At 35.4% G+C, this 13,093-nt stretch overlaps 1 protein-coding gene across 3 annotated transcripts in view; it reads right to left on the reverse strand.

Annotated features, from left to right (window-relative positions):
• FYB1 (FYN binding protein 1) overlaps positions 1-13,093 on the reverse strand; it is a 67,752-nt gene that overhangs the window by 2,552 nt on the left and 52,107 nt on the right. For 2 of the 3 annotated variants that reach the window (XM_068665853.1, XM_068665854.1), the window contains exons 8-16: positions 12,447-12,603; positions 11,121-11,253; positions 8,129-8,157; positions 6,891-6,960; positions 6,171-6,308; positions 5,414-5,442; positions 4,269-4,335; positions 2,760-2,865; positions 2,274-2,436 (exon numbers count right to left, since the gene is read on the reverse strand). In XM_068665853.1, coding sequence (XP_068521954.1) covers positions 2,274-2,436; positions 2,760-2,865; positions 4,269-4,335; positions 5,414-5,442; positions 6,171-6,308; positions 6,891-6,960; positions 8,129-8,157; positions 11,121-11,253; positions 12,447-12,603 — 892 coding nt within the window. The remainder of the gene's footprint in view (positions 1-2,273; positions 2,437-2,759; positions 2,866-4,268; positions 4,336-5,413; positions 5,443-6,170; positions 6,309-6,890; positions 6,961-8,128; positions 8,158-11,120; positions 11,254-12,446; positions 12,604-13,093) is intronic. The other variant, XM_068665855.1, reaches the window with a different exon arrangement.

The following is a 13,093-nucleotide window of genomic DNA, read 5'->3' on the forward strand; positions in this document are numbered from 1 at the left end:
GTGAATTTATCAATTTCTCTGTTGCATTGCTATTGAAATCAGAGAAAACTACACATATTCTTCTCCAACATATTTAAGCCCTTGAAAAAAGTGCTTGTTGTATTTGGAAAAACACATCAACTGAAATATTTGTCAAATGGTATAACATACCAACCAAAGAGAAAACTGTGACAGCAATTACATATTTGTAGCTAAACATTGGGATGTTTGTACAAAGATAGGAAAAGTTTTAAAGTAGGAATGTCATTTTATGTTGGATTTGAAATTATTGTAAAAGTTTCCCTATTTTATTTCCTAGGAGGCTTAAATGGCCACAGTAAAATTACACATTTTTAGTAACCTGTATACTGCCATATTAATTACGTTTCGTATAAATTTATTAGCTTGTAAACATCCTTTGCATTCTTGCATTCTTGGAGCTGCTGCTGCTTCATGTATTCAGAAGAACCACTGTAGACTACTGAGTTTTCTGCTAGTACGCCTGGGGGTTATCCTGCAAATCAGTCTATCTCCAGGTCTTAGTGTTTTACTTAAAGGAATTATTTCTTCCTTCTTACAAACGTTTTGTTTGTTTGTTCGTTTTTCCCAAAAACCTATGGAATTGAATTGAAGGATTTTCTGTATTTCAAAAGGTATGTGGCTCAGACAAAGGCAAGAATATGGAAGACTTTTAGGGTAAATAAAAATAAGCGATAACAAAATATGTTCCTAAGCACATCAGTCCTTGCTTAATAAGGTGGGAAGGCCTTATAGTATAATTCCTAATTTTGTTTAACTGGTGGTAGAGGCATGAAACCATGGAAGTGCTCTGTATGTTAAAGATCAAATGGAAAAATTAATGTTCAAGAAAGTAACAAAACAAAACAAAACAAAACAAACAAACAAACAGAAAAAACAACAACTAAATATTAATTTTATATCTATCTGGCCATGAAAAGGTAAAATTAAGATATGAGGATACTCCAACTAGAAAAATAACCACAACTGTCATGTACTTAAAGGAAATAGGACTCCAGGTTGCTAATTATTGTGAAAATTGACAGAAATATATTCAGGGGTTTTCAGGGAGGATATTTTTATTTGTTTTGCTCTTTTATGCATAGCTAAGCAGTGGCTTCTGTTACTGGTTGAAAAGCTTTGAAGACTATGTGAGGAAAACAGACAACATGAGCTACTTTCTGCTTTGCTATTAGCTTGATTCAAAAAATGTGACATCGACGGCCTCACTTTGCAAAGTGGCTGCTGTAAGGCAATACATATTTTGAAAAACTTGTGTTCTTATGCAAGAAATCCTCCTCACCCTGCAGGCTTGCCAGGAAGAAGGCTATGCTCCAGATTGTAACAGATGACTACAGAGGGGAAAGAAATAGAAAGAAATTATCTGAATCCTTGTCAGAGGTGTATGGTTTTGGACTGCCTTCTACATAAGCCAGTGGTTAAAAGCAAAGGTGAGTGGAAGGATGTTGCCGCTTTGGACACAGTCTATTATAACACAGTGAATTTTTATGAGGAGGTTTGAAAAGCATTGAAACAGAAGCATACTAAGAAATCGAAACCAACAGTAGATGCTCCAGACTTCTCCAAAGAATGCAAAAACTTCTGCCAATGCATACCCTGTCCAAGGGTTTCAAGAAACACTGAAAGGCCTTGTGCAGCTCCCAAAACAGGCAGGGATGCCAACAAGGACATATGCCTTGGATCAGCTAGCAGGGGGAAGACTCTTAAGCAGTTTTTCCCCCAGCCTGTTGAAAAGATTAAACTCCAGCTCCGGCAGCCCAAAGGAAGAATATCGTCATTGATTTTCCCTTGGCTGCAATCTATGGGCAAGAACTTTCAAGAGGTGTAGCAAAGATTTTGCTGTTTTACTAGATTTTGTGGGGTATCACATCTATACTATGTTTGGCAAATGGAGAATCAACAAAAACATCTCCTTAGCTAATGCAAAGCAAGGTTCACATAAATAAGTTGTGATCTCTCTCACGTTTGGTATGTCTTGACTATTGGAGTTTTAAGTTTTTTAAGGTCTGACACTCTTAATATACTAAAGGAGCTACTGTAAATAGTAACAACAGTAACACGAATATATCTCCTGTCAACCATTAGGCAAGGAGACAGAAAAACATTAGATTTTAGTATGACAGGAAAGAGTGCTTTTTTTTTTTTTGTGTGTGTGTGTGTCCTGAGTCATGTATTCTTTGACAATTTACTCAAATTAAATTTCAATTTATGCTTTACATATGCATTCTGTACCACAGCTTTTTAATACGACTTACATTTTCCTTCTTCATTCCTGCACAGCACCTTGGTATCATCTGTATTTTGTATAATTTCAAGAGACTCCCCTGGCTTAACTTGTAAGTCTTTAGATCCCCACTTTCTTTGGGGCAAATCCTGGACTGTGGTGGTAGAATAAAGAACTTTGATTTCACCTTCAAACTGGAAAAAAAAAAAAAAGAAAGAGATGCCAGATTAAAACTACAACAACTACAACAACAACAACACAATACGGTAAATCTTATGATCATGCATTTTTATAGCAATATATTCCCATTTATTACTAGATTTTTTGAAAGCTAGGCAAATAATTGTTTATACTATCTAATACATGCCCAGGCTTGCCATTTGTACTTACTAGGGGTCAATAACTATTTTTACAAGTAGTAATGATTCACTTGTCAAAGGCAAAATAATGGATTATTTACAAATTTGAGGATACCATATGGATATTTTAGTCTATATTTTATGTGAACAAAACTTACTTTGAACTTTTTTCTGAACTCCTTCTCTTCTCTTTCCATCTTTTTAAGTTTTTGTGGATCTTTTTCATCTGATTTACCTTTTCCAAGGTTTACTGGTTTTGGTGAACTAAAACATGACATTACAAATAAAACAAAATTAGTAACACATTTGAGGTATTGACAATCATAGTGGTAATTTTAGTTAAACATATTTCCTTTCACATGTCATAAGTATGTTTTCTTCACTCTACAAAACTGACACGGATAATACAACATAGGCTTGTTTGCAAACAAATGAAAAACTGGGGTTGTCTTTCTGACCTTTTTTTTTTTTTTTTTTTAATTCAGACGTTAATGTATCTATTACACCAGTGAATATGGAAAATTTTTCGAAGTATCTAGCCAATAAAGCAATGAGAACTTAACATCTATCAAAAATAGTTTAGATAAACAATATCAATCACTTTAGAATGTTTAGGCAAAGGACAATTTCTGTGAGGTCTAGGTGTCTTTGGGCAATAGGCTGAATAACACGTCCCACACTGGAGGCAGCTGGAACACCTTAGCCTTTCATACAATAGATGTCCTAGTCTTTAGTGCCCATAAGAAGAACTTGCTACTCCAGGGAATCTGCATTACATGCTCTATTTAAAGTTCTGTTCTTTTTTTCACATCCCTGATACTGTTGATTTGTGCCAATGAACAAGAAAAGGTTTCATGTCCTAACTGCCCTTCCCGATTCTGTACCTCGGAATTTAAAGTCTGATCTTGAGTTCTAATCCTTCCAGTTCTCTGCAGAGTTGTGGATGATAGTTTCACTGAGTGTGAATGCATGGGTCCATGCAAATAATTTAACTTTAAGGTGGGCCATGCTGTTTCCTTTGGATATAGAGCTCAGAAAGATCTCTCTGTTTTAATGCCTCTAGATTAGATTTTTGTATTGCAATCTGCTTTTTAACTCCACCTGAGTCAAGTCAGTGGCAGCAGAATGTGACATGTTGCAGTCAGCTCCTCAGATGCATCTGTGCTCATAACACATCTGTGTTCCAGAGATGGTTGTGACTTCCTGGTACAGAGATAAAATTTTCCAAGCTGAACTTTACACCTCCAGATGTGTTTCATACTGGTAGTGTAGGGCTCTATCTCCTTTCCTCACAAAATATTGCAGCAGCTGAATCAAGTACAATACATATCTCCAAGTACAATAGAATCTCTAGATTTTGATAGAAAGAGGACTGCATGCAAAGAATCTACTATGAATGGTCTTTAGGTCACTCTTTTATTTATATCTCTGGTCTCTCAAGGGCTAAATTTGTTGAAATACAAAACACGCTTACTTATTCTGCAGTCTAATACCATTTTTATAACAATCTGTAGTAAAAGCCATTGTCAAAAGCAAGGTTATGAGAACTACGAAACCTGACACCACCAAATAAAGGATACTATTTGCCTCTAGTAAACACTTTGAAAATGTGCCACAGTGTACTAAAGATTTCTAATTGTAATTAAGTAATTCTTGGTTTCACTTGCCTGAAGTCAGGTGGTGGAGGGAAGTCCGAGGAATCTACATCATCGTAAACATCACTGTCTCCACAATCTGAAACAATAATATATAAAAGGATTCAAAATCACTATGTTATCTCTGAATTCGAATACATTAGTAGTGAATACATTATGTTGTAGTCTGCAATAGTATATATAAGTTGACAAAAAAAAACACAGCAAGTTTTGTAGTTTTTTTACTTTCTGTAGTAACTGTAGTAACAATCTACTTTGCAAAACATATCCCAGCAAACCTTTTCATAATAAGACTCTTTATTAATAATAATAGGTATTCACTGATAGTTTAATCTTCTTAAGATGAAGCAAGTTTTTGCACATGTTGGCTAATGCAATAAATTTTAATCCTCATTTTAATTAGTCTATTTCCTACTGTGTTGCATCAAAATATATTTTTAGGATTTGATTTTAATATAGACTCATGAACTTCCATAGCACTTTGGTCAGTGTAACATTGCCTAGAATTGGATACGAATCACACATATATTAGATTTTAGATCACCTTGCAGTGACAAAGCAGTGGAAAGAATACTTACTGCAAGAATATACTTTGAATCATATCCAGTGTATTTGTAGAAAGGAACCAATTATTTAGTCCATCAAATCCATGGCTAGAAAAAGTCACAGTAGGAGATACAAGGTTTAGACCTCATTTTAGGCAGCAGCCACAAAACTTGTAAGAATTTGCTTTTTATTCTGTGGCTGAGACAATATTTATGAGTATATGTTATCTTACAATGACACTGCAAGTGATAAAAATAACAGCAAGCATCTCATTATTCTCTTGAAGTCTCTCATTAAGTGTTTATTTCCAAGTTTATCTATTCATACTTAATGCCAAATAAAATGAACAAGTGGAAATCTTAAATAGAAACATTATGACTTTAAAAATACATTAAATTGTTTTCTAGGAAGTTTGCACTATATTGGTAACTCCTTGTCTGTAGCCAAATCAGACACAATATATGAAAATTGTTTGCTGGAACTGCATAAGCAATGGGAAATCCTGTTTCCTTCCTTAGACATATTTTTGTGACTAACACGATACAGAGCAATGTATGCAGAAAAAAGGATCGTGAATCAATATGGAGACAAAACCATAGACTATTAATTACCTTTTCCAAACTGCTTTGTGGAAAGAGACCTGGTTGGGTAAAAATAAAAAATAAATCAAAAAAGAGAGATGCTCATTAAGTATTTATATCACATTAATAGGCTTTCACATCATTTACATCCTTTGAAAAACTTACAAGGGCTCCAAGTAATCTACAGACATTTTGAAGCTCTGCTGACACTAGCAATAATAGTTCACAGACTAAATGTATTTTTACCAGTGGATCAAAATAAACTAGTTCAGAAATGAATAAGGAAAGATGGTAATAAATGTGTCATTTCCTGATCTAACCTCTAGGCAAGTTGGGGATAGTCTTTGCATTTTTCTCTGTTGCTTATTATTCCAAAATTTTGGATTAATAGTGTTAGATTTACCCATTTTTCTTGGTTGTACTGGTGAGCAACATTCATTATAACTATACAACAAACTTCCATCACCAGAGTGGAAAAAAGATGATGCATTATTTGGGTGTTTTTCAACAAAAACAACAATAAAGTGTTATATTTTAGTGTTATTAGGCTCATGCAGCTCATGCAACAAATACAGCTTGTAAACATAGTAATCATGTTATGAAGTTGAAAGGAAAAGTGATCAATGTAAGATTTTTTTTTTTTTTTTTTTTTTTCCAGAAAAGTATCATCCTGATTTGCAATTTGACCATGATTCATTAGGCTGCTGTGAGAACATGTTAGTAGCATGTAATCAATGCTTTATTAGAATTAGTTAATGTGCACTGTGATTTCCTAGCAGACTCTTACAAGTCTCCATTATCTTCTGCCCCATTGACTTTGGTTGTTTTTTCTCGTACACTTTTCTTTTTGTTATCTTTGACCTTTAGCTTCTTCAAGATTCCCCAGGACCAGGTATCATTCTTATCTTCATCCTGTGATACAGACCTTTGGAGTATGCATGCAATTATCACAATGTAAAAGGTAACATTCTTTTTAAATGCTCCAATTTAAAATGTTGATTGATGCACATAATTCTCATTAATGACAATGATGTATATATCACAAAGTGAGGACACTTACTTGCTAAAATGCTAAACTACAAGTGTGCATTTTAGATTTTTCATAGATATTGAGATGTATAAATAGCTATAAATATTTGTCTACCAGATTTGTGTTTTCGTGTTGTTACTCAATAAGCTAGCATTTCTTTATTATTTTGTTGTTTTCATTTCAGAGGAATTCTATTTTTCTATTGGGGATTTACATGACTGAAGCTTTTTTTTTTTTTTTTTTTTTTTTTTTTCCCTGACTTAACATAATTAATTATGAAATGACACTTTTCCAAAAGACAAAGTAACTTTTTTAAAAAATTTGTTTAAATTCATATATCCATCCTGATGTATATCCACTTGCTGATCATCCCAATACTTGACTCAACACTTATTATGTCAAATTTAACAATAATAAAAACCAAAATGATAACACATAGCTAAAGACACAAATGATTTAAATGATATGAAAACATACCTAGTAACAGTATCGGTATCATCAACGCCATCATAAATTTCTTGATCAGAAGGAGGAGGTGGGAACATCTCTTTAATAGATCAAACAGTGAATTAATGCATTTCTATTAATGTTCCTGAATAGCATATTAATTACTGGCCTCAGCGTGTCAGATATGTTTGCAATGTGTGTGTAAATGTGTAGTAAATGGGGTCTTTCTGTAGACCTGCAGAGACTATTTATTAAAACAGCAGTTTAGCCTTAATCAAGTTGGACACATCATCCACAGAATTTAAATGTGACACTGCCAATAATAAGAGAATGAATACTGAAAAAAACGCATTTATTTGATGAAATTCTAAGTAGCTGTTTTGGGCCCATTTGTTATGATGACTTTTTCATTTTTGTTTGAGACTAACCATGACTGAAGGTGTCAGACCAACACTTCCAGCAAATGACACCACAGATGTCAGAAGCAAATGAAATGTAAGCTCCCCGTTTTGGTGGCAGTTCTGACCTCTGAGCCCCACCTCCTTCAGTGAAGGGCTATCTCAGTTTCCATGTCCAATTCCAGCCACTGGTCAGAGTACTGACTGAAATCCGTTCTTAGCTGGCAGCAGCTTCATTCAGGACTGCCAGGGGATGCTTCTCCCATGACTAGTATCTAAACTCTAAGCTGAGAAGATGAGCTGTTCTCTTGTGATCAACAGAGAATGCTACATAAATACATGTGCTACCAAAGAGGAAACCAGTTTGAATGTCTGTTTTTGACAGAGTGGAAGTGCTGTAGACATACTGGTTAGGACGTTAGAGTATTTATGGAACTTAAGTTCCCTTTAACCTTGCCAGCAAAATGTAACTTTAATTGGTAATATCATTGGCTATTTCAGAACTGCACTTCTGCATAAAAATTCTTGATCATGTTAGTATTTTGCCAGTTATACATCTGATGTTTTGTGAAATCATTTTAATTCTCACCAATAAATAAATAAATAAATAAATAAATAAATCTTAATGATCTGTAATCTGGCATGTTTCCAATAAACAGTATGAGAAGACAAAACCTTTTCATCCCAAGTGGATCATATAGGTAAAAAGAAAGCATAGCTGGCCACCATAATTCCTTGTTTGTTGTCTGTTAGCTAATGTTTAGCATGCTTCTGGATAATTACTGCATTATTTGGAAGCTGCAGAAGTCTGGATTTGAAGGTAAGTGGTACACAGAAACAAAGACCCACAAAAGTGCATGTAAAACTTACTTCCAGCTCCATTTCGACCACCACTCTGACTGGAAAAACAAACAGAAGAGATAGAGAAAAACAGTCATTTTTTGGAAAACAAACAACAACAACAACAACAACAACAAAAATGCTTTTGTGTGTCTTAGTTCTAAACGCTTTGTCTTTGGCACTCCTTGTCTATATTGCCAGCAGAGCACTACTAATTCTATGCTGAAAGCTCAGGCACAGGCTTGTATGTTCTCTGTTGGCAACAACTAAATGTGCCAGTTCTATTCTTTTTTTCACTCTGCCTTCACCACACACGTGGATTTCTTACAGTCATATAGTAGTTGCACTCTCACTAATGCTAAAGAAAATGTGTCATCAAATTAGTGAGTGAATTATCTCTGAGATGAGGAGGGATTAATTTTTAGCAGAGTCATGTAAAGGAATTCAGGAAAAGTACCTTGTTGTTATCCTTGGAAATAGTTCATTACAAAACAGAAGAAAAATATTTTAAAATACTATCCACAATAATTCAAAAGGGGGAATTATCAATGTTCTCTATAGTTAATGCAAAAGCAGAAGTGACACAGTGTATTTGAAGTGAAGGTCTGAAGGAAATTTGCATAAATCAACATGTAGTTGAAGCCAGTAGATGTGCATATTTTTGTATGAGCAGAATATTTTGCCCTAATTGTTGATAATTGGCACTACTGGGAATTTGTGATATTTTATCTTGATTTCAGGAAGATGCAAACCGATGTCTAAAACTATTAATGATTAACTGTATTTAGAAAGTATTTTATTTTTTTATATAGATATTGCTAAACTAAACATGAAAGATAACTTACGACCATAGGAAAATTCAGGTTGGAAGGGATCTCAGGAGGTCATGTAATTGAACTTGATGAAATTAAAAAATAACCTGACATATGAATAAATACTTGAGAGTGCATCCACTCCCTTTAGATTCATAATTTATGAGGCAATTTTTGTGAGATGAAATGGTAAGCAAATGAACTTATTGTTCAACTGTCTTTCACCAGGTGGTACTTTAAACCCCTGACTACACATTTCTAACATTTCAAGGATTCCATATTAGCCTGATGTTCTAACAGTAACTGTAAATAACCTCTTAGGCTCATAGGAACTAGGAGTATTTCCAGGTCAAAGACTTTCTTAAACCTATACATCAAAGCAAGATACTTGTTAAACTCTAGTGCCAACAACTCCTGAAATACAGCAGACCTAGTCATTTATTAAATTTTTAATATTAACAATAGCACTAATAATGAGATAGCACTGTTTGGTCAAGAGGCTTTTTATAGTATGGCATTCTTACAGTGGTTTCAAAACATCTTGATGCATTTCAGACCTTCTAACAATTTATGCTCATGAACTGAACAGAATGCTATTAATCTCTAGAGAAGATAAAAATGTCAAAATACAACTTAAAGGATTTAATGAATCTGAGACATTTATTCATCCATCCAAGTTCCTTGACCTGTTATGTTATAAGAACCAGTGTAAGTATTCTTGTTTGCTTTTGAATTCAAGGGATATTCCTACATTCCTTGCTCTGAGGTTGTTAACTGTAATGCTTGCCATAGTGAAATGGATTGGCCAGAGATATTTCTGCAATGAATGCCTAATGCTTAGATTATCTAAAACCTAGAATAACTGACGTAACTCTTCTGGCTATCATTACCACAGCTTGAGACCATTGCATGGTGAGGGAAAATGTTAATCAGCAACCTACAAAAATATCAGATGTATGAACATACTTGTTACCTAAAGAATGTCACCCCAAATGCAGATCTTCCTAAGTGCTGTTTCTAGAACTCACAGGGATGTCCTAGCAGCTGAGGATCATCTGCACCCAACAACAACAAGACAGCTGTGGTCCCTGTGTTCCAGCCATATCTCTGAGCTAAGGTTCTGGGAAGCACTAAAGCCAGGTGTAATGACTGGGAGTTGCAACATAACATCAAAATCCTCTATACCTTTATGCAAATCTCTTGTTTGAATACTAGCATATGAGTCTGCACATCAGGACATGTGATGGGGAATGAGTGCTGTTTTTTTGCATCATGTGACAGAGGCAGACTTTTATGTGAGGCCAGGTAACAAAGGCACTACCTTCTTGTTCGGTCATGTGGTAGCCTCAGCTCCTGTCACAAGATCACACATATATTCCCTTGCCAGTAAATTTGATATCTGCTGCAGATGGTATTTTCCTAGCTGCAGATCCCTTTGACATTAAAAATATGGCACATTGAAGTAGAGAGGCTGCGATGTAGCACTGCATCACAAATGCATGGGAGGGTGCTCTGTAGAGGAACTTGATCTTGTGGAAGATGTCCCTGTCCATGGCAGAGAGGCTGGAACAAGAGATCCTTAAGTGTCCCGTCCAACCCAACCCATGATGACTCTGATGAATTCAAAAGTATATCTCATACCCATCTCAGGGGGGTTGATAGTTTTTGTTTGTTTGTTTTTATAGAGAAGACTAACCACATAAGCTACATTCTCTTCCTAAGCACCATTCCAGTAACTCTTCCGGAAATCCCTTATCTTCAGACGGACAGAGGTAGTAAGGCTCATAGTCTGAGACCAGTGAGGGTGAGAAAGGGTCTCCCAGCACAGTGAGTGCTTCTAGAGTCTTTTATTCTTACACATTATAAAATGCAATATGTGACTTTGAGAGACAAACAAAGGAAAGAGAGGGAGGAGAGAAACTTGCACTTCCTGTAGGTGATTTGTGAGTCCTGCACATTTTGTGTTTTGTTCTCCTTTGGGTTGTGATGCTGTAGTATGGATAGCATGGATTCTTCCTGAGGATGAGTGCTTATAGATGCTAGACTCCAGAATATGTTCTTAGCTCAGTTACATGTTTCTCGTATTAATGACTTTTTTTTTTTTTTTTTTTTTTTTCCACAACAGTCTACTTTGTTGTTGTAAAACTTCTCCTTTCCAGGCCTGAATGGGGTGATTCATTGGTTCCCTTTAATGTGTTCCTTTTACATACCTGCTAATACTGTCCTGTTCTCCAACGTCATCATATACTTCTTGGTCATTCTCTGGTTGTTTCACAGCAGCTTTTTGCTTTGTTTTCAAAGAATCATAATCAATCTCCACCACGGTTGTTTTAATGTAACCATCTAAATGGATGAAATCATGTAATTAAGCAAAGAGAGTTTTAAAGCCTGAAGTAAAGGAAATAGTCTAACTGAAGGTTCAGAATCAGTGTGATTGAATTGTATTGGACTTTATTTGAAAACATTAAAAAAAAAAAAAGTGTCATGCGAAGCAGCCTCAGCTTGAGTCTCTATCTGCCCACATATGTACAAATCTCAGATGTCTCAGATCTCTACCCAAACCCTCTTCAGCTGGTATCAAGTTAACTTCATCTTTATTTGCTTCTCTGCTACAGATGAAGAATTTCCTGTGCAGGCTGCAAGGAGCAGGGCAGGACAAAGATTCTGACAGGCCATGAGGAGGGAGAGACTTTTTTTTTTTTGCATGGATTGTACTTTGAGTTGGTAGACAAACTGTCCCCATGTCCCTGGAACTTCAAAAAAGAGAAATGGTTATACTCCTGAGTGTACTGGCTCAGGAGGAACTTTTGCAGCAGAGCAGCTAGGCAGTCCCTGCTCTCTCATCCTCTCCCCATATGGAAGATATTTATAGCACTGGATGTTAGAAGACATTAAAGAAAGTGCTCAGCTGGTATTGTCCAGTTATGCATGTATGAACTCTTACTGAACTTGTCATTTTGTTTTCCTCAAAATTTTAGCTACTGCTTTTAATAACTTTTACTGATTTTAGTGACTTTTGTTGATTTTATGTATCAGTCTTTTAATATCTTTGCTATAAACCAGGAGATAGATCATCAGCATGGATTCACTGCCATAGGGATCATTTATAAAAGTAGAGAAAGATTTTAGATTTCAGAAAATAAAAGTCTAAAAATCAGTGATAAACCCCAAAACACTTAAAACAAGACCTTATTTTAGGCACATCCATTTTATTTATAATAGAATGCTATGAAAAAGACAACCTCATTATATCCACAGGGCCAAATTCCGATGTTAATTTAAAAGATAACATGGAATTACCTCTCATTTTTCTTAACTTATTCAAGTGCCTGTTGATGTTACGTAATGTTGTACAATAACTATGAACTGAGCCCTGCATGCCAGCTACGGACAGCTGGATTAGTTGTGGTAATTATTTGCTTTGGTGGCCAGTGACTAAGTCTTGTTAAGGCTACTCTGCTGTAACACTGCATGCACACACGTTCACTGTATAATAGTGAAAACATTCAGAAACACAGTGAAGAAGCAGAACTTACAACATCCTTTTATCCTGCCCAGCCACTTTCCTTCTGGGTTGTCTGTGAGGCGAATGATTTCAATTTGATCCCCCTGTTTGACAGTCAGCTCATTCTTCCCTCCCTTGCTGTCAACACGAGCTCGTGCCTGATGAAGGACTTGGATGGGTCCTGTTAACTGTAGAGAAGAAGCAGCAAAAGAAGTCACAGATGTGGAAAAATTGAGTTCTTTCCTAAATGTTCGGGTAAAAAATAATATAACTACAATGATAGTTGTATAACTTGTTTGATTAACATTTAAATACTCAAGAAAAAGAGACATTACTCCTATTCCCAACTTCCCAACTATTAATTTAAACTGGCTTTGAAAAGAAAAGGTAACAGCATAGCAATAAAGTAGCTGAAGGAGTGACAGAAACACAGAAATATGAAGACTAAAACCAACAGGCTAATTTCTTCACAGAACAGATTTGTGTTTGATTCCAGTGGGCAGCCCCACATAGTTCCAGTAGAACTACTCATATGAATAAATGTTTATTAAGATAAACAAGTCTTTCACATAAAGTTCTGTGCTTACAATTATGCTCTATAAATGATCCTAAAAGTACCCCCAAAGAGATGATGGCCCTGTTAGAATTCAGGATTATCCTTGAGATCTTTAGTACATG

This window comes from Anas acuta, chromosome Z (genome assembly GCF_963932015.1).
Source record: "Anas acuta chromosome Z, bAnaAcu1.1, whole genome shotgun sequence".
Classification (NCBI taxonomy): domain Eukaryota; kingdom Metazoa; phylum Chordata; class Aves; order Anseriformes; family Anatidae; genus Anas; species Anas acuta.